Genomic DNA, 22,060 nt, shown 5'->3' on the forward strand with positions numbered 1-22,060 from the left:
CTTTCTCTCTTTTCAGTATCTCAGAGTCCCGGTTTACGCTCACATCTTCTACATGTAATTTCTGAGTGAAAAAGTCTCGCAAACCACTGGCTAGAGACTCCTTGATGGTTTTCCAAGTCATGCTATCGTTCTGGGCCTGCATAGACTCACACTTTTCACCAAATACAGTGATCGCTTTTGTCACAGAGTCAGTGTTGTCTTGAACTCTGTTGATGTCCACCGTCATCATTTTCTGCATCTTTTTCATCAAGGTTTTCAGCTTTACTTCGAGAGACTCTATTGAGCTCATGTTATCAATGAACTGATCTTCTCTTATTTTAAGGTCATTCCTCAATTCTTCATCAATTTCACTTTGGACCAATAGTCTTTCTTTTTCCGATGCAATGTCTGTCTTCATTTGACTCAGACGATCCTCTTCAATCCTCATGTTTTTGATTGAAGATTCAACTACTTCTCTGCTGTTTTCCAGATCCTTCTTCAGTTGTTCAAATTCCTCTTTCTCTTTCAGTAAAAGGTATTTTTCAGTTTCCAGCTTTTCGCGATCCCTCTGGATTCGTCCTTCTTCAACATCCCGTTCTTTTTGCACAGTTGCAAAGTCAACCATGGCTTTATCAAGTTTCTGTCTTTTAATTTGTATCTCCTTGTTCAGATCTTTGATGTCTTCCCGCTGTTTGTTGATTTCACTCAGAAAGCTGCTGTTATTATCCTTACTGGTCTGAAGTTCATTCAATGAAAGTTCGAGTTGCTCATGTTCCATTATTAACTGTTGTTTCTTTTGTTGCACAGTCAGCATTTGCTCCTCAATGTCTTTAGATGTCACCTTCAGGTTAAGCCAAACTTTGTCCATTATTTCACTCTGTATTTTCAGTTTGTGTCTCTCGTTTTCCAAATCTGTCTTCTCCTTTACAACATCCTGTTCTAGCTCACAGAGCTCCTGCTTTTGTCTCGCCATGTCCATTTTCTGTCTTTGCATGTCTGACAGCAAGTCTTTTAGATTTCCTTTTTCTTTGTGAAGTTTCTGATTGTAATGTGACAATTGTGTCTCAACTTGTTCCAGCTTTTCAATCTTCTGACTGAAAGAAAATAAAAATGTCTGTAGATCTGTTGTGTTTCCATCTAACACATCTATTTTGCTCTTGATGTCTTCTTGTGTCTTCTTCCCCAGCTCTTTGGCCTTATCTCCCAGAATTTCAATTATGCTGATGTTGGTTATAAGTTGATCTTCTCTAGCTTTAAGCTCAGACTCACGTCTTCCCAAGTCAGTCCTCTCATTCAAGAGAATTTCCCTTTCCACAGAAATCTCTGACTTAAGTGTTGTTAGGTTTTCATTTTCATGACTGAAGCTTTTCAACATTGTTTTAAATTCTTCTATCCTCAATTTGAGGTTGTCACCCAATTTTTGCACTTCTTCTCTTGCTGTCTGGACAATATTGTTTGTGTTCTTTAGTTCCTGTATTTGTCTTTGGGCATCAATTCCTGTTAAATATTGTCCATCTTGATTAGAGTAAAATCTTTGCACAATCTTTTTTAATCCGTCTGATCCGATCCTCAAATGCAATCTCTGAGTTTTGGATATTTGTTTCTTGTTCATTATTTCTTCCAGTAGAGAATTAACTTGTTCTTTCTTCTCAAATAGCTCAGTTCTTGTGCTCTCCAGAAAATATTTGAACATTTGCAGATTCTTTTTGTTCAATTCCATCATCTCCAAAAAGTCTTTCTCTCTTTTCAGTATCTCAGAGTCCCGGTTTACGCTCACATCTTCTACGTATAATTTCTGAGTGAAAAAGTCTCGCAAACCACTGGCCAGAGACTCCTTGATGGTTTTCCAAGTCATGCTATCGTTCTGGGCCTGCATAGCCTCACACTTTTCACCAAATACAGTGATCGCTTTTGTCACAGAGTCAGTGTTGTCTTGAACTCTGTTGATGTCCACCGTCATCATTTTCTGCATCTTTTTCATCAAGGTTTTCAGCTTTACTTCAAGAGACTCTATTGAGTTCATGTTATCCATGAACTGATCTTCTCTTATTTTAAGGTCATTCCTCAATTCTACATCAATTTCACTTTGGACCAATAGTCTTTCTTTTTCCAATGCAATGTCTGTCTTCATTTGACTCAGACGATCCTCTTCAATCCTCATGTTTTTGATTGAAGATTCAACTACTTCTCTGCTGTTTTCCAGATCCTTCTTCAGTTGTTCAAATTCCTCTTTCTCTTTCAGTAAAAGGTATTTTTCAGTTTCCAGCTTTTCTCGATCCCTCTGGATTCGTCCTTCTACAACATCCTGTTCTTTTTGCACAGTTGCAAAGTCAACCATGGCTTTATCAAGTTTCTGTCTTTTAATTTCTATCTCCTTGTTCAGATCTTGAATGGCTTCCCGCTGTTTGTTGATTTCACTCAGAAAGCTGCTGGTATTATCCTTACTGGTCTGAAGTTCATTCAATGAAAGTTCGAGTCGCTCATGTTCCATTTTTAACTGTTGTTTCATTTGTTGCACAGTCAGCATTTGCTCCTCAATGTCTTTAGATGTCACCTTCAGGTTAAGCCAATCTTTGTCCATTATTTCACTCTGTATTTTCAGTTTGTGTCTCTCGTTTTCCAAATCTGTCTTCTCCTTTACAACATCCTGTTCTAGCTCACAGAGCTCCTGCTTTTGTCTCCCCATGTCCATTTTCTGTCTTTGCATGTCTGACAGCAAGTCTTTTAGATGTCCTTTTTCTTTGTGAAGTTTCTGATTGTAATGTGACAATTGTGTCTCAACTTGTTCCAGCTTTTCAATCTTCTGACTGAAAGAAAATAAAAATGTCTGTAGATCTGTTGTGTTTCCATCTAACACGTCTATTTTGCTGGTGATGTCTTCTTGTGTCTTCTTCCTCAGCTCTTTGGCCTTATCTCCCAGAATTTCAATTATGCTGATGTTGGTTATGAGTTGATCTTCTCTAGTTTTAAGCTCAGACTCACGTCTTCCCAAGTCAGTCCTCTCATTCAAGAGCATTTCCCTTTCCACAGAAATCTCTGACTTAAGTGTTGTTAGGTTTTCTTTTTCATGACTGAAGCTTTTCAACATTGTTTTAAATTCTTCTATCCTCAATTTGAGGTTGTCACCCAATTTTTGCACTTCTTCTCTTGCTGTCTGGACAATATTGTTTGTGTTCTTTAGTTCCTGTATTTGTCTTTGGGCATCAGTTCCTGTTAAATATTGTCCATCTTGATTAGAGTAAAATCTTTGGACAACCTTTTTTAATCCGTCTGATCCGATCCTCAAATGCAATCTCTGAGTTTTGGATATTTGTTTCTTGTTTATTATTTCTTCCAGTAGAGAATTAACTTGTTCTTTCTTCTCAAAGAGCTCAGTTTTTGTGCTCTCCAGAAAATATTTGATCATTTGCAGATTCTTTTTGTTCAATTCCATCATCTCCAAAAAGTATTTCTCTCTTTTCAGTATCTCAGAGTCCTGGTTTCCGCTCACATCCTCTACATGTAGTTTCTGAGTGAAAAAGTCTCGCAAACCACTGGCCAGAGACTCCTTGATGGTTTTCCAAGTCATGCTATCGTTCTGGGCCTGCATAGCCTCACACTTTTCACCAAATACAGTGATCGCTTTTGTCACAGAGTCAGTGTTGTCTTGAACTCTGTTGATGTCCACCGTCATCATTTTCTGCATCTTTTTCATCATGGTTTTCAGCTTTACTTCGAGAGACTCTATTGAGCTCATGTTATCAATGAACTGATCTTCTCTTATTTTAAGGTCATTCCTCAATTCTTCATCAATTTCACTTTGGACCAATAGTCTTTCTTTTTCCAATGCAATGTCTTTCTTCATTTGACTCAGACGATCCTCTTCAATCCTCATGTTTTTGATTGAAGATTCAACTACTTCTCTGCTGTTTTCCAGATCCTTCTTCAGTTGTTCAAATTCCTCTTTCTCTTTCAGTAAAAGGTATTTTTCAGTTTCCAGCTTTTCTCGATCCCTATGGATTCGTCCTTCTTCAACATCCTGTTCTTTTTGCACAGTTGCAATGTCAACCATGGCTTTATCAAGTTTCTGTCTTTTAATTTGTATCTCCTTGTTCAGATCTTTGATGTCTTCCCGCTGTTTGTTGATTTCACTCAGAAAGCTGCTGGTATTATCCTTACTGGTCTGAAGTTTATTCAATGAAAGTTCGAGTCGCTCATGTTCCATTTTTAACTGTTGTTTTATTTGTTGCACAGTCAGCATTTGCTCCTCAATGTCTTTAGATGTCAACTTCAGGTTAAGCCAATCTTTGTCCATTAGTTCACTCTGTATTTTCAGTTTGTGTCTCTCGTTTTCCAAATCTGTCTTCTCCTTTACAACATCCTGTTCTAGCTCACAGAGCTCCTGCTTTTGTCTCCCCATGTCCATTTTCTGTCTTTGCATGTCTGACAGCAAGTCTTTTAGATTTCCTTTTTCTTTGTGAAGTTTCTGATTGTAATGAGACAATTGTGTCTCAACTTGTTCCAGCTTTTCAATCTTCTGACTGAAAGAAAATAAAAATGTCTGTAGATCTGTTGTGTTTCCATCTAACACATCTATTTTGCTGTTGATGTCTTCTTGTGTCTTCTTCCTCAGCTCTTTGGCCTTATCTCCCAGAATTTCAATTATGCTGATGTTGGTTATAAGTTGATCTTCTCTAGCTTTAAGCTCAGACTCACGTCTTCCCAAGTCAGTCCTCTCATTCAAGAGCATTTCCCTTTCCACAGAAATCTCTGACTTAAGTGTTGTTAGGTTTTCATTTTCATGACTGAAGCTTTTCAACATTGTTTTAAATTCTTCTATCCTCAATTTGAGGTTGTCACCCAATTTTTGCACGTCTTCTCTTGCTGTCTGGACAATATTGTTTGTGTTCTTTAGTTCCTGTATTTGTCTTTGGGCATCAGTTCCTGTTAAATTTTGTCCATCTTGATTAGAGTAAAATCTTTGCACAATCTTTTTTAATCCGTCTGATCCGATCCTCAAATGCAATCTCTGAGTTTTGGATATTTGTTTCTTGTTTTTTATTTCTTCCAGTAGAGAATTAACTTGTTCTTTCTTCTCAAAGAGCTCAGTTCTTGTGCTCTCCAGAAAATGTTTGAACATTTGCAGATTCTTTTTGTTCAATTCCATCATCTCCAAAAAGTCTTTCTCTCTTTTCAGTATCTCAGAGTCCCGGTTTACGCTCACTTCTTCTACATGTAATTTCTGAGTAAAAAAGTCTCGCAAACCACTGGCCAGAGACTCCTTGATGGTTTTCCAAGTCATGCTATCGTTCTGGGCCTGCATAGCCTCACACTTTTCACCAAATACAGTGATCGCTTTTGTCACAGAGTCAGTGTTGTCTTGAACTCTGTTGATGTCCACCGTCATCATTTTCTGCATCTTTTTCATCAAGGTTTTCAGCTTTACTTCGAGAGACTCTATTGAGCTCATGTTATCAATGAACTGATCTTCTCTTATTTTAAGGTCATTCCTCAATTCTTCATCAATTTCACTTTGGACCAATAGTCTTTCTTTTTCCGATGCAATGTCTGTCTTCATTTGACTCAGACGATCCTCTTCAATCCTCATGTTTTTGATTGAAGATTCAACTACTTCTCTGCTGTTCTTTAGATCCTTCTTCTGTTGTTCAAATTCCTCTTTCTCTTTCAGTAAAAGGTATTTTTCAGTTTCCAGCTTTTCTCGATCCCTCTGGATTCTTCCTTCTTTAACATCCTGTTCTTTTTGCACAGCTGCAAAGTCAACCATGGCTTTATCAAGTTTCTGTCTTTTAATTTGTATCTGCTTGTTCAGATCTTTTATATTTTCTCTCTGTTTGTTGATTTCACACAGAAAGCTCCTGGTATAATCCTTACTGGTCTGAAGTTCATTTAATGAAAGTTCAAGTTGCTCATGTTCCATTTTTAACTTTTGTTTCATTCCATCGCCTCTCACCATCATTTGATTCATGTCAGTTTCCTTCATACTGATTATTTTGGTCACATCTTCAACTTCTGTACCTTCGTCACTTTGTTCCATCAATAATTTTTGAAATTCTTTCCTTTCCTTCATTAGAATGCGTTTTCCCATCTTTCTCTTCTCTCTTACTATCTTGATTTTGTCTTTGTTTATCTCCATTTCTTTTTGCACAAGGTCACTCCTGGATCTATAAAATCGATTTCTTCCTGGCTGCATTTCTGTATTCAGTTCTTGAATACGTGTCCTTTGTCCGTTCATTCTTTCTTTCATAATGTTTATCTCATATTGGATTTTAGTCGCATGTTCTTTCATGATCTTCATGTCACCCAATTGTCCTTTTATGGTTTTAATGGTTTCCTCCAATGATGGAAACTTAGGAATGTTGTTTTTTATTATTTTAAGTGTTTCAAAGGTTTTTTGGATAAGTCTTGACTCTAAAGCACTTTTTCTCACTGTGGTCTGCATCATCTGCTCCGATTTCCTCTTAAGAATCTCTAATTCGTCCCTTTCTCTGTGAATTCTTTCCAATCTTTGATCCAAATCCCTTTGTTTTCTCTTCATGAGGTAGGACTGTCGAGTTTTTGTCTCAGCTTCCGTCTGTTCAACCTTTTTAAATACTTGTACATTTACACTTTCAGCAATCTCCAACTTTTCTTGAATATGTGTCCTCTGTCTGTTCATTCTTTCTTTCGTAACGTTTAACTCGTATTGGATTTTAGTCACAAGTTCTTTCATCATCTTCATGTCACTCAATTGTCCTTTTATGGTTTTAATGGTCTCCTCCAATGATGGAAACTTAGGAATGTTGTTTTTTATTATTTTAAGTGTTTCAAAGGTTTTTTGGATAAGTCTTGACTCTAAAGAACTGTTTCTCACTGTGGTCTGCATCAGCTGCTCCGATTTCCTCTTAAGAATCTCTAATTCGTCCCTTTCTCTGTGAATTCTTTCCAATCTTTGATCCAAATCCCTTTGTTTTCTCTTCATGATGTAGGACGGTCGAGTTTTTGTCTCAGCTACAGTCTGTTCTACATTTTTAAATACTTGTACATTTACACTCTCAGAAATGTCCAACTTTTCTTGAATATGTGTCCTCTGTCTGTTCATTCTTTCTTTCCTAACGTTTAACTCATATTGGATTTTAGTTGCATGTTCTTTCATCATCTTCATGTCACTCAATTGTCCTTTTATGGTTTTAATGGTTTCCTCCAATGATGGAAACTTAGGAATGTTGTTTTTTATTATTTTAAGTGTTTCAAAGGTTTTTTGGATAAGTCTTGACTCTAAAGCACTTTTTCTCACTGTGGTCTGCATCATCTGCTCAGATTTCCTCTTAAGAATCTCTAATTCGTCCCGTTCTCTGTGAATTCTTTCCAACCTTTGATCCAGATCCCTTTGTTTTCTCTTCATGAGGTAGCACGGTCGAGTTTTTGTCTCAGCTTCCGTCTGTTCTTCCTTTTTAAATACTTGTGGATTTACACTCTCAGAAATGTCATCTCGAATCTTCTTTCCATCAGTTAGTTTCTCTTGTTCAAGTATTGATAACTTCTTTATCAGTTGGTCATTCTCACGATTTTTCCGCTGCAAACTGCTTCTTGTGAAATGTAGTTCCCCTATCAGTTTGACATTTTTTGCTGCGAGTTCTGACACTTGTTTGTCCAATTCCTCCATTTCCTTACATCTGTGATCTACATTCAATGTGTGGCTTTGATCATCTGTTTCACCTACCTTAGGACGATGTTCCATCCTATTTGTTTTCATAGCAACAAGTCCCAAGTGGCATTTTGCAGCTTCAATCTTGACATTTAAATTACTAATTTCTTCAAGACTTTTTTCCGAATTGATTTTAACATTATAGCTTTTCTTAATCATCCTTGTCATCAATTCTTGAAGAGAACTTTCAATTCTCTTCATTTTTTCCACCTTATCCTTAACAAAGTCCATTGTTCGGGACATTCTAATCTTTAAAACATCCAATTCACCCCTTTCCCTCAAAGTTTTCTCTAACCTTGTGTCTAGTTGCCTTGTTTGTTTCCTTGCTGTGATTTTCTGTTTACCAACAGCCTCTATTAAATCTAACTCTTGCTGCTTCATGTTTTCCGATGTCTTTTTAAAACTCTCTTCAAGTTCCTTCAAATTCCTAACCAGACTTTTTATATCCCCCTCATCTTCATCTGCATGCATCTCGGAAATGTGAATAAGTTCACTTTGTCCTTCAGACTGTGCACTGATTTGTCTAAACATTTGTCTTGTTCTGTGAATCTCTTCTGTCAGTCTTTGGACAATGGAGTGTGCTTGGACTGTACCTTTGTTGTCCGGGTGTAAAGCTATTTTGGTCGTCAGCATTTCCTTTAAAAACAGAGAGCATAACTGTCAAGAAATATCTAACAATTTTGAGTATTTCCATCCAGGGATTAAAGTTGTTGACAGGTTCAAATGCAAAATGTACACTTTAAAATGAATTGAAAGTAAGAAACAATTTAGTTGGTGTTTAATGATCTAATTTAAAGTAATTTCACTGAATTAATAATTAAACACTTACCATGCTTTTCGTGGCATCTCCTGCCATATTCAGCTGAATTGGCTGCATCTTCTCTTGTGTCATATCTGTGGTCACCTGAGTTTGTTTGCTTTTCAGTTGGGCAGCTTCCCTTTCAAAGTCTTCCTGCTGGTGTTGCAGCTTCTTCTTAAAGATTTCCAAACTATCTCTCTCTATCGTGATCCTCTCTAGCCGCTGGTCCTGCTGTCGTCTCTTTTTTTCAGCCTCAAAATGTCTCCATTTCAGTTGTTCCTTATTGCGGCTTCTCCCAATCTGCTTGTTGTCTTTCAATAGTCGCATTACTTTGCACATTTCTTTCACTAGAATCCTCAGTCTGATAATGTGAGCATTTAAATCCCTCTCCCCTGCAAAACATCCTGTCTCATTCCTCATCTCTATTTCCTTTTTTATTTGTATGCCTATTTTAATGACTTTGGCAAGGTCCCTCTTCTTTATATCTTTCTTAGCCATGATCACTTAACAGTTATGTTGCTTCTTTAACTGGACCTCGATGAGTGATATGCTTTTCTTAAGTACTGTCTTAACTGTACAATGTTTTCTCTTCTTGGATAAGGTCATTCGATTCTGCCATTTAATTGTCCAGATGGATTTTATTGAGCATCTCTGAATTAAACTTTAACCTGCGGGACAAGACAAAGTGTTATCGATTGACTTAGAATCGAGTGTAATATCTATGTTGAGAAATGAAATCAAGGTTTTTCGGAACAATGGGGAAGAAAATGACATTTAATAAAGCTAAAAAAAAACGTTTTAACAAACATTATATTGGCTGCCTTGATATTTGCTTCTGTTTTTTTATTTTGTGTGTTATCTTATTATATTCTTTTATTCTGTACTGACACCACAAAAACCACTAGATGTCGGTAGTGAGCAAGTGTAGCCCGGTAAGTGGGGCGTAAAGAAAGATAAGAAGAAACGATACAAAAGAAAAAATAAACCAGATAAACTAGTTGAACTTTCCCCTCTTATTTATTATCCTCCTTCAATCTACGGAGCTTTAACTAAACATCACTTGTCACGGTGACAGAATATATTTTATCAAATATTTTAAAAGTTTTAAAACTTTGAAAACTTTCCTATAAATCTCAATGTGTGCCGTTTTTAAACGTGTGTAGAGAAAATAACCCTAGTTTGGCATGGCTGACACTTATTTAGACTGAAGTAGACTACCTGCAGAATAGTCTGAGGAAGTTGTAATTCTCTTGTATATATTTTGTGAATAAGAGATAAAACATCAACATTAAAACGTCCCCGTTTTGTTAGCGTTAGCCATGTCATAGCTAGCATTTTTACTAGCATATTTCAGTATTGCAGTAGTATTTAGACTTTTGTATAGTTAATTTTATGAATTCATCTCTACAAAAATAAGTAATTCCTCTCACCATTTCATCCCAAAGGTTTGCTTCTGGCTGTTGAAGTCTTGCTTGTGAGCGACAGAGAACTTTGTTGAAGATGAACAAACACTTTTTGGCTAATAGCGTCTCTTCTTCGCTGATAATTAGCAGGTGCGCTGTGATTGGTCGAGGGAGGTGATCGGCTGGGAGTTTTCTCAGCTGTTCTCAGCTGATAACAAACTGCATCACTTCGCCCAAGTGCACGTCACAAAAACACTGATTAGGCTGAATATAATATTTTTTAAAAAAGGCGACATTTGAGAGCACCCTTTACAGCATAAAACAGGTTGAAGATAAATAAAATATACTACATTTAAAAGGCTTCATATTTTTTATATTGAATTTAAAAGGCTTCTTATTTTTTAATGTTGAATTTAAAATGCTTCCAAAAAAATTATATTGAATTTAAAACGCTACAAATATTGAATAATTTAAGTTAAAATATAACAAATATTGAATATTGAAATTAATAATATAAAAAATATTAAATAGTTGAAATGAATTCAACCTTTAAATATTTGAAAAAAATAAATTCAACCATTTAATATTCTGATGGCATTGATTCACTTCCACTATTTTTACTTCTATTTGTAATTGTTAATAAGAATATACAGTTTTGTTTTTGGTGTACCTACACTCCATTATGTCTATCACAGTTGTGTTTTTTATTTTATTACTTTGTCAGCAAATATGGTCCCTTCAAACAAACTCCTTTATCCATCATGTTATTGTAGTCATCTACTGTTCTCCCCATCTCACCTCTCGGAGGAGATACAGGACATTAAAAACAAATACCATCAGACCTTAAAACTGTTTCTACCACCAGGCTTCTAAATCCATCACTCCTCTTTAAAAATGTGTCCGAAAAACTAAAATATTGTGACTGTAAATCGAAGGTATTTTGGTTGTAAATATATATATTTTTTATTTATTTCTTTAAATAGTTTCTATTTGAATTACTTGGCTTTTATTCTGAATTGTACTACATGTATTCTGTATTGTTTGCGTAGAGACGCCAAACAGAATTTTATTCCAAACAATCTTTTTTTTCTGACAATAAATATATTCCAATATCCTTGATGTAATGTCCCGATGTAAATACACGGGATAATAAGTGTCATGCGACCCTTTCTAACAAGGAAAAAGTAATCCTGTTGCAAAGTCGCATGTTCAATTCCAGCTCCAAATGTGTTGTTCTCCCATAAGAAATAAACTTTACCCTGATTGCTCCTGGTGTCGAGCTTACTCGCTGCGTCACAGCCTACTCCCATCACTTTGTATTTTACAATAAATCATGGATTGTTTCAAGCTTAATCTCATTGTTTCTATTATCATCTTTACAGAAAAGCATCTGCTAAACGTAAAGAGGAAAAAAAAACACATACAAGAATCCAGGAAGTGACCTCATGTACAAAGTACATCAGAGGTTTGCTTTTAATGGTAGTGATTGACCATATCCATAGCATCGCCAAGATATGTAGATCATGATAGAATGGTAAAAATGATCATTAAAAAAAAAAAAAAGTATTTGGGAATGAACTCTGGGTTTTCTGCTCCCAAAAAATATTCAATTTTGCACGAGATGATAGTATAACTATCTCCCCACTGATTGTTTTCATTAAAAATGGGCACACAGTCATGCACTCTTTCGCAATCTGATCTCAATTGATTTTTTTTTTTTTCTTTTTTAATCCCTTTGCTTACACGTGTAAGACATGATGCAGACAACACACGGATAACACAGTGCATGGACCAACCACATCCATCACCTGCAGTCAAACATGATTATGATGAAAAGCTCTCGACCAAATGATCTTTCTCAGATCAGACCATGGAGCAAATTAAAGTACGTCCAGGATGTTTTTTTTTTCCAGTTTGGACGAACAGTAGCAGCACTTGTATTTACCAGTCCTGGTATTTTGTTGAGATGAAGTATGAAAATCCAGTTACCTAGCCAGCAGCTGTTGAGGTCAGGTTGTGTATTGTAGACCAAACACTGCACACAGAGGCACTTAGATCCCACTGGGACCACACAAAAAAAAACAACTGAAAAACCAATAAGACTGCAAGCAATCTGTAAGAATGAGGCTGCGAAGTCAAGGCCACTTGTGTTTGTGTGTGTCGCACTGTAGGATCATCACTCTCTGATGCTTGCAGAGTAGGAGAATTGGGGGAAATGAGCCTGCTGGCCCTGATCGTCACAGTCCAGACGGTTATCTGATGACGGAGACAATTCATTCATTAGTACAAAAAAAAGGAGGTACAAAAGAACATTTATTACATACAAGTATATGGAAGATAAGGCATGATAACTGTAGATGATGAGGGAAATATATTGAATTAAATTAAATAAATTAAATTAGTATATGGTTTGTATGCATTGGGATAATGATAATGTTCTATATTCCATATGCATATATTACGGAACCACGATACTAACATTTTCAACTCAAACTCAAATAAAATATAAGATAAATTACCATTTTCTATACAACAAGGATAAAAATACCCCCAATATTTTAAGAAAAATGTTTTATTCACAAGACTATTTTTTAAAAATGACCTCTGTTACAAAATGTAACAATTACACAATCAATATTTATAATACAAAACAGTACAAAAAAGAAACACAAATATGATAACAAGTTACTGATCTGAGCTAGTGTAAATAATAAATAAACAATAACAATATATTGAGGTAGTAATCTGTGCCTTCCTAGGCTATGCTCTATATACATAACTTTAAACTTATTGTGCTTTGCATTGTATCCGGATTATAGTATCAGTACTTAGCATATATATAGTACTATATCATGTTATAGATGATATATAGATAAAACGAAATGAGACAAGATATATGTATTGCTACGAGTGTTTATAAAGTACGTGTTTCAATGGTTAATGTTAATAAGCTGAAGAATTTTTAAAAGGAGTACCGGTAGGTAATTTACTAATATTTTTGAACTACAATGTATTTGTTGTTTTCTTTTTATTTGGCTTATTTAACATTCATTTATTAAGTACAAATAATAAAGCATTTTATACATGTTAGGAAATAAATAAAAACCATGAATTTATTATTTTATTACTTGCATCCCTAATAGTAGAGCACAGTAAAACACACTTACATTTGTCTGGAGGAGTGAGTGTTATGGTCTGCGCGGTGAATTCTTCGTCAAAGTATCGAGTGTCCGTCTCTGATGTGACTTGTGGTCTAAAGAGAGGTATCAGCTGAGAAACCAAGAGAAACAGTTAGACACACAGCAGAACAGATCACTTGTTTATATCACACTGACTGGCGCCATCAAGTGTCTAAATTGAAGAACTACAACAAGGCCAGGAGTTTGATGTTGACATTTTAAATCTTTAATTACCAGGCAATAGATTAATTATAACCTGTACCATGGGTTTATGAAATCAAAAGAACCTTAATCGTACTTTGATTATTCATTATTTGTGTTTTTTTAAGCATTTGCTCAACTTCAAAAGTGCCTTAAACTCTTTTTATTTGGCCTGTAAGTGCAATTAAAATAAAAATTCAAAATTAAAGTTAAAACTAGCTATAGATATACACTAATTGAAGGTATAATAGAGATTTATAACCTATAGACAATTAGCCCAAGTTCCTACTCAATCTCTGTATGTTTAGACAGTGGGAAAAAACTGGAGTAAACTCAAAACGGGGAGAACATACAAACTACACATAAAAGTCTCAAGTCCCCTTTCACCCCCCAACCTGGAATGGAACTTGCAACCTTTTTGGAGTGAGGCGGTGTGCCACATATTCAATTTAACTAAATGTATTTAATTACTTCATTAATTTGATCAATTATTCATTTTTGTATGCTCACTTCAATACTAAACAATATTATACTATGCCACAACTATAATTCTTATTAAATTATATTAATTTAATCATTTGTATTTATGTATTTATATTTTGTCTGTACATTCAACACAAAAACACATGTAATTGGTCTCTATAGAGGATAGTCAGTTGTTGAATAGTCAACAATTATGCAGTACAATTTATTTGGCCTGTGACCCAGGTGGTGGTTAGAATTTTGGCTCGTGGTGGGTTTCAGACCCATCTCCATTCATGACTACAAAAAAGTATATTTTAGTCCTAAAGTGGGGTAACTTTAAACCTGAGGGTGTCATGTTAGCGCTTATCTAGTCCTGCTCACACCCCTCGACAATTTTTTTTAATACTTGATTTAAACTCCACATATTTTTAATATTAGTTCTCACCTTTTTCTGTATCACATCCAGCCAGTTGATGGTGATGAAAAACTTGTGACTCATCACTTCTTTGGCATCACTGGACCCACCGCCTAGTCTGGATACCAAATCACAGGCATGAGCAGACATAACAAAGAGGTATTATTCAGATATAGTACCTTTGCTTCGGGTCCTTCTTCAGAAGGCCGGCCAGCAGGGACTTGGCGTCGGGCGAGAGATTCCTGGGGAAGCGGATTTCCTCCATCAAGATGAGCTCGAACAAGCGTTCGTGGTCCTGGTTGTAGAAGGGCAGACGGCCGCACATCATCTCGTACATGACGACGCCAAGGCCCCACCAGTCAACTGCTCGGCCGTAGTCGTTATCTTCAAGAACCTGAGGTGGAGGAGGAACCATCAGTCACGACAATCTTGCTACTGTCCATCATGTCCAGAGTCCACTGTATCCTCTCATCCTCAGTTATCGCCCGGGATCTCAAAGGATTTCATTGTTACTTTACCTATGGAGGACTAAATGACTGCTGCCATCTAGCTGCCAGATGTTAAATTGCGACACAAAAATCAACAAACGTCGAGAATATTTGTGTGTTAATCGTTATTAAAATATTTTATTATTTTATTTACACATTTTATAAAAAATATAAACTACAAAGGATGTAAAATAAACATGTTGACTGTAAGTAAGTAAGTAAGAAAGTAATATTTATAGAGTGCTTTTCTAGACCAGGGTCACAAATTGCTTGAACAATCAAAACATTACTTAATAAAATATATGCTTAAAAGGTCAAGACAACACAGACAAAAACACAGGAGTCTCAGAAAATCAAGGAAAAGCCTGCACAAATAAAAGTGTCTTCAGATGTTTCTTGAAGGAGTCATTAGATCCATCAAGGGCAGCAATGTTTGATTTACCTTCATGGCGGTAAAGAATTACATCCTCTTACCTCTGGTGCCAGATATTCAGGAGTCCCACAGAAAGTCTTCATAGTGGCATCAGGAGTAATCCCCTCCTTGCAAAGGCCAAAATCTGTGATTTTTACGTGTCCATCTTTATCAAGCATAAGATTTTCCAGCTGAAAAGGTAAAATACAAACTTAAATTAGTTTTTTGTTTTTTTTTAAAGCAGGTTTAATACAAACATCAACATCCATGTTCTGGAGGGAATTTGGATGGAAGAATCTTACAATTAAGAATAAAAATAAAAGGTATTCTTGGAGAATGTAAAAGAAACAATGGGTGAACATTTTGAGGTAGATACAAAACATTAAACTCAAGACTGAAAGAAAATGTGTTGACCCAGTGATGGAAAAGTTCATTTGACACCATCACTCCTGAATGACTTTTGGATTTGAATGTAAATTGGGTCGATATCTAGCATTTGTTAAAACAAATTTGATAAAGAAATGAAATAAAAAGAAAAGTTGATATTAATTTAAATTAAAAGAACAAGTAGCTTAAATCTGAAAATACGATGTAACATAAGACTTTTCATTTATTGGCACATATGTTAAACAGGCAGCAAAAATTCGATTTTTTGAAAAGGGTGTATAGTAGTGTTAGGACATATCTATACGGAGATAAATCGAAATATTAATCAATACTCTATCAATATTTGACTTATTATTTATTTTAAAAAAAGGTTTTTTAAAACGTCAGTACGTCCTATGCAGCTAATTGAACATAAAATTCCGGAAGATCTCGATGATGACTGAGGATGAGAGGATACAGTCGACTACAGCATATTTAAAGCTGATGTTTGGACATAAAGGCAGTTGAGTCTGTAGATTCTGCAAGTATTCGGACAATACTACAAATATAACCTCGTTCCTACAATATATTGCAATACATTCTATACAATATATTGCAATATATTGTATCGTTGCCCCTGTATCGTGATTTCATATCTCCGGATTCTTTCAAATACACACTCCTAGTGTATACACGTATATTTATATGGGGGTTTTTGTGTCTTTTCATAGATGCACATATAGAATTGAAAACCATCGTGACGTCACCTTCAGATCACGATACACAACATCGTTCGAATGGAGGTACTCGAGGGCCGACACGATCTCAGCACCGTAAAAGCGGGCACGATCTTCTGTGAACACTCGTTCTCTGGACAGGTGGAAGAAGAGCTAGACAAGAGAGGAGAATGTCGTCAAGGACAGTTGCATGACCGCTACAGTCAACATTACATGTGGATGTGTGCGCTTACCTCGCCCCCGTTGGCGTATTCCATCACAAAACACAAGCGATCGTTGGTCTGGAAGGCGTATTTGAGCGTCTGCAGCATAATAATGGTTAAATTCAACACTTTGTTTAAGATTAGATGATGTGAGAATTGTAGAAATAAATGAATGTTCCAACCAAAAGACTGCGGCAGGAATGTTTGATGCATGCACCTCGCTGGTTTTCATAACTTTTATGGGGGGTTTGAGCAAAATTTAAGTAATATTTTCTAAACTTGACTGACAAATCGACAAAGTCGCCCTTTGAACGTGCCTCCATTGTAACAGACTTTGTTCTGTCAACATTACTTTGGAAATTTGGAGTCCATGACAGAGTGTATCACAGACAGGTTCATGTGCAGTGAGTTCTTTTAAAGAGGTTCATTGAATAAGGAGATTCAAAGCAAAACTTAAAGAAAAAGTCTCCATTTGAACTTGTTTTAACTTGTTAACGGGGCACCAAAGATGGATAGGAAATTAAGTACATTTTTAAAAGGCTACTGCAAAGTAGTGTGAGATTTCAAGTTTTTGTTTTTGACAATCCTGCAGTAAGTAAGTAAGTAATTTGTATTTGTATAGCACTTTTCCAGACCAGGGTCACAAAGCGCTTAAACAATCAAAACAATATTCAATAAAGTGTCAATAAAGTCACTTTAAAGGTCAAGATAAAACTGATAACACTACAGGAGTTCCAGAAAATCAAGGCAAAGCCTGAACAAATAAAAATGTCTAAATATGTTTCTTGAAGGAGTCAGTAGATCATCAAACACAGAGGAAGATGGTTCCAAAGCTTAGGAGCAACAGCCTGGAAAGATTTCTCTCCTCTGGTCCTAAACCGTGTGCGAGGAACCATCATTAGATTCTAATCCAAAGACCTCAGAGCCCGAGCTGGGTTGTAAGGCTGGATAAGATCAGTGATGTAAGGAGGATGTCACTCTCTTATTAAGTGCAAATCTGATAAAATAAAGTATACCTTAATGGCAAGACAAACATCTTAAGGTAAGCAACGGTTTATGCAACAGTCTCAGCAAAAAAGGAGGAGCTAAGAGAAGGTAGTTACCGTAAGAAAAGGATGTTTTGTGTTCTGAAGGACTCTGCTCTCCGTCACCGTGTGTGCCACCTCGTCCTGACAACACAAGCATATGATGAATGGACACTGGACTAAACAAGTCCCTTTGAATGAGACGACGCACCAACCTTGGCTATGATGACTTCTTTTCTCAATATTTTCATGGCATAATGAACTCCAGTGGACTTCTCTTTGACCAAAATCACCTTTCCAAACGTTCCTTTGCCGAGAAGCTTCAGATACTCAAAGTCGCTCATGTTCTGTGAGGGAGAGACAGATAGTGTGAGTGGATTCAACCATTCTATTGCTGCTAAAAAGGTGTTTTCATAATCCATTTTCCCAATTACTCATCTCCCTCTGTTTGTTAAAATAATAAACGTGAGGTCATCTTACTACTTTATTCCCAGTCTTGGACATGGCCACCTCCATCTCCTCCAAGCTGCTTTCAGTTGGTGATGCAAACATGTCCATGGGTTCCTCGTCCTCCTGCATCTTCAGACTGTTTGCCACAGACTGAATGGCCTGCATCCACTCCTCCCTGTCAAATATTGACATGTATATTATTACAATACAATATTTTGCTATATATTGCGATACTGTAGTAACAAGGATATATGTGTAGTATTGTCGAGTACTTGACTCTGGTGTTGTAGAATTTACAGACCACATGACTCTTGACGAAGTCGTAACTGCTTTCATTAGTTTTCAAACCAAAATATGTCAAAACATCAGCTTTACAAGCTGCTGGAGTCGACTGTATCCTCTTGTCCTCAGTCATTGGCAGAATCTTTTAATATCTAAAGTTTATTAACATGGATCTAAAATCATTTTTCTGGACCTACATTTATTTTCCCCAGAGAGTTTCTTTTTTATGAAGGTGTCGCAAATATGGATGTGTGCTACCTATAATTTGGTGATACAGTATCATGATACAAGTGCGATGATTCAGAATATAGTGATACTGTAGGAACAAGTATATATGTCTAGTATTGTCGAGTACTTGACTCTGGTGTTGCAGAATTTACAGACCACATGACTCTTGACGAAGTCGTAAGTGCTTTCATTTGTTTTGAAACCATAAGATTGTTTGTCGACTGTATCCTCTCGTCCTCAGTAATTGACGGGATTTCATGGTTCCTTTGGCCAGGGATGATTTAATAACTGCTGCCATCCAGCGGCCAAAATTTCTATTGTAACACATAAATGAATATATGCATATTAATTGTAAATATTGAATTTCAATTCAACTCAATTCAATTTGTTTAAATATAAATCCAAAACTATAATTCATATTATTTGAAAGCCAAAAATATGTATACAGTGCTGTTGAATATCGAAAGTGTATCACGAAAAAATAATTGCTATTTTATTCTTAACAGCCCTATTTGATACCGGTTCATGTCTGAGAGATTGCTGTGGGTAAATAAAATATGTTCAGTATAACCTTTCTAATGGCATGTTCCAAGGTAGAAACCTGCATTACTATTACTAATACTAGTTCCTACCTTTCTTCATTACTCTCCACATAAAAGGTGCGTTCGATGACGGTCGTCCACTGCAGACAACGGATGACAAACGTGTTGGCTCGAGGTCGTTCGGTCTTCATCAACTGACACTCTTTTTGAAGAATAAAAAGAGGTGTGATTAACAAATAATGGGTGTCTCCATTATGCAGCTGAAAAAAAACAACCAACCCGCCACTGAGAAGTTGTTGAGAGGGGTCGAGATCTGATCTTTCAAATCCGGCTTCTCTTTGTAGCCATTGAAGGACCCGTCACTCTTCAGGATGAAATACCGGGGGCGCCACGTCTTGATATACTCACCTATATCACAGTTAAACAGATATTAGTTGAATTTAAGAACAATCTATTGTCGTCCAAATCTCTTCAAGTTCACAAACAATATGATTGGCTCATGGTCATGTGATCAAAAAGGGCCGCCATCCGAGACGACGACCTATGGGAGAATAAAAACGGAAGCGATGTACATTCTTTATCTTTATTGGACAGCAACTGGCCTTGAGTTCGCACGAGACCTCACCTTTGGAGAAGCCTCTTTTATCACCTCGACATGAAGGGTTTAAAAATGATTTAAGATAATGGCGTATTTATTTTTTACTCACCCCGTTTATGAAGCCAACCTTCTCTGACGACGCCGACTTCGTTCATCGTGCTTAATGGTCGGGAAAAGAAGGAGGAGGCAGTGAAGCAAACAGAAGTTCTCTCGAGTCTCAATCACACTGACTCGGTGTGAAACAGAACCTGCGGATGAAAAATGGCGATAAATCAAAAAAATCTCTTTTTCATCTGTATTATCTAAAAAGTTAAAACATGAAAATACTTAAGAAATTAAACATTACTTTATATACTTTGAGAATGATACAGGTCTGTATACATGTAAGACAAAGTGAAAAATCTTGTGACTAATAATAATGATAATAATAATTATAGTAATTGTGAGTATTTATTGTTAACTTAGGCACAGTACAGTAAGTAAGTAAGTAAGTAATTTGTATTTATATAGCGCTTTTCAAGACCAGGGTCACAAAGCGCTTTAACAATCAAAACAATATTCAATAAAGTATATATTTTAAAAGTCAAGATAACACTGAGAACAACACAGGAGTTCCAGAAAATCAAGGAAAAGCCTGAACAAATAAAACATCTTAAGATGTTTCTTGAAAGAATTTTTAAGTTTTTAAATAGTGACCCGTGGTTTTAATAATTTCAAATTACGTTTTTTTTTGTCCATTTACATTATTTATTAATCGTTTTAAAAATATGAAGACAAAATATTAAGTGAAAACGTGTATATATAAATATTATATCCAATTAGATACAACATTGAGCGGAGCATATGTTTAACGGAAAGTCTCCAATAACGTGACCGAAGTGAATCTATATTATACAAATATTATTTTTATTTTATTGTTGTTGTTGTTTTTTTTACCAGTGAGAAAATGGAGATCGTTCGGTGAAACATTCGAAATACAGATTTTATGCTGAAGGCTGGAAAAAACGTTAGTTGTTTGTCAAAAGAAGCACCACTTGTTAAGTTGTTTTGTTCACAAAACTTACTCGTTGGTTCCTAACAACCACTTTAGATCTATTTTATTGTTAAATCGAGTTAAACACTGATTAATTCTGCACTGTTAGTTCTGCGATTATTACAACTTTATAAGATTCCACTATTTCAAACTTCAATGTAACTTCAGCATTTGTGTATGTACACGTTAAAGATCGAATACAACCCACATATCTGCAAGTTTGTCCCACGTTGTTCTAGTTTCTGTGTTGTTCTGACAGCTCTGTCAGGCTCGAGGCAGCACAGGCCGTCCACTTGTGAAAACACCACTCTCTTCTTCTTCTCGGGACACTTCTGCTGCCTTCTACGGCCACAGCGCCCCCGCGCTGTAGGTGTCGGAATCAGAAATGGAAAACAGGATTGATTTATTTTTTAATGACAGTATAAATAAATCGAACGAAATAAACATTCAGATTAATACAATGCAATAATCAAATCAGAAACATTACTTTGAAGTAGCAAATATATTAAAATGTATGATTAATAAAAATTAAATTAAAGTTCTGGTCCTGATGTTGCTTGGCACAGCCGATATATCAACTTTTAACTATAATATATATTTATATTAAATTCAAAAAACGAGCTTGGAACTTAACAACATGATATTCAACTATTTTTATTTGTTCAGGCTTTTATTTGTCTTAAGACGTTTCTATTTGTTCAGGCTTTTCCTTGATTTTCTGGAACTCCTGTAAGTAAGTAAGTAAAATTTATTTATATAGCGCTTTTCCAGACCAGGGTCAAAAAGCGCTTAAACAATCAAAACAATACTCAAAAAAGTATATACTTTAAAGGTCAAGATAAAACTGAGAACAACACAGGAGTTCCAGAAAATCAAGGAAAAGCCTGAACAAATAGAAACGTCTTAAGGTTTCTTAAAGGAGTCAGTAGACTCCATTAAGCGCAAAGAGAGAGGAAGATTGTTCCAAAGCTTAGGAGCAACAGCCTGAAAAGATTTCTCTCCTCTGGTCCTGAACCGTGTGCATGGAACCATAAGTAGATTCTGATCCACAGACCTCAGAGCCCGAGCTGGGGTGTAAGTCTGGATCAGATCACTGATGGAAGGTCTGACCATGAATAGATCTGAAAGTAAGAACCAGAATTTTAAAGTTGATCCTGAAAGAAACTGGAAGCCAGTGAAGAGTTTTAAGGATCGGAGAAATGTGAGTTCTTCTACTAGGGCGGGTTAGAATTCTCGCTGCAGAGTTCTGAATCAACTGCAGGCGAGACAGATCCTTCTTGTTAAGACATGAAAATAAACTGTTACAATAGTCCAGACGAGAAGAGACAAACGCATGGATTACAAGCTCCAGATCATGTTCCGACATCTTGACCTTTAAGGTTTATATTTTATTGAGTATTGTTTTGATTGTTTAAGCGCTTTGTGACCCTGGTCTGGAAAAGCGCTATATAAATAAAAATGACTTACTTACTTACTTAAATTCCAATATTATATAGAAATAATAGGAACATCTATTTAAACCTTGCATCCTTTGATGCAGGGACCAACAAATAAGTTTCCTCAGGGCCCAT

The 22,060-nt window shown here is 36.0% G+C and overlaps 1 protein-coding gene across 1 annotated transcript; it reads right to left on the bottom strand.

Moving 5' to 3' along the window:
* Positions 1 to 11,294: 11,294 nt before the first annotated feature.
* Positions 11,295 to 20,805, bottom strand: LOC148065957 (RAC-beta serine/threonine-protein kinase-like). Its single transcript, XM_087808211.1, has 14 exons — positions 20,698 to 20,805; positions 19,566 to 19,704; positions 19,138 to 19,266; positions 18,949 to 19,060; positions 17,837 to 17,981; positions 17,572 to 17,703; positions 17,435 to 17,500; positions 16,362 to 16,430; positions 16,159 to 16,281; positions 15,088 to 15,216; positions 14,305 to 14,519; positions 14,156 to 14,243; positions 13,033 to 13,135; positions 11,295 to 12,121 (listed from the first exon to the last, which is right to left on the bottom strand). Exons 2-14 carry the CDS (start codon positions 19,609 to 19,611, stop codon positions 12,042 to 12,044), a joined length of 1,437 nt encoding a protein of 478 aa, XP_087664337.1. The 5' UTR covers positions 19,612 to 19,704; positions 20,698 to 20,805; the 3' UTR covers positions 11,295 to 12,041.
* Positions 20,806 to 22,060: the final 1,255 nt, after the last annotated feature.

The sequence above is a fragment of the Callionymus lyra genome, chromosome 14 (assembly GCF_982586985.1).
Source record: "Callionymus lyra chromosome 14, fCalLyr1.hap1.1, whole genome shotgun sequence".
Taxonomy (NCBI): domain Eukaryota; kingdom Metazoa; phylum Chordata; class Actinopteri; order Syngnathiformes; family Callionymidae; genus Callionymus; species Callionymus lyra.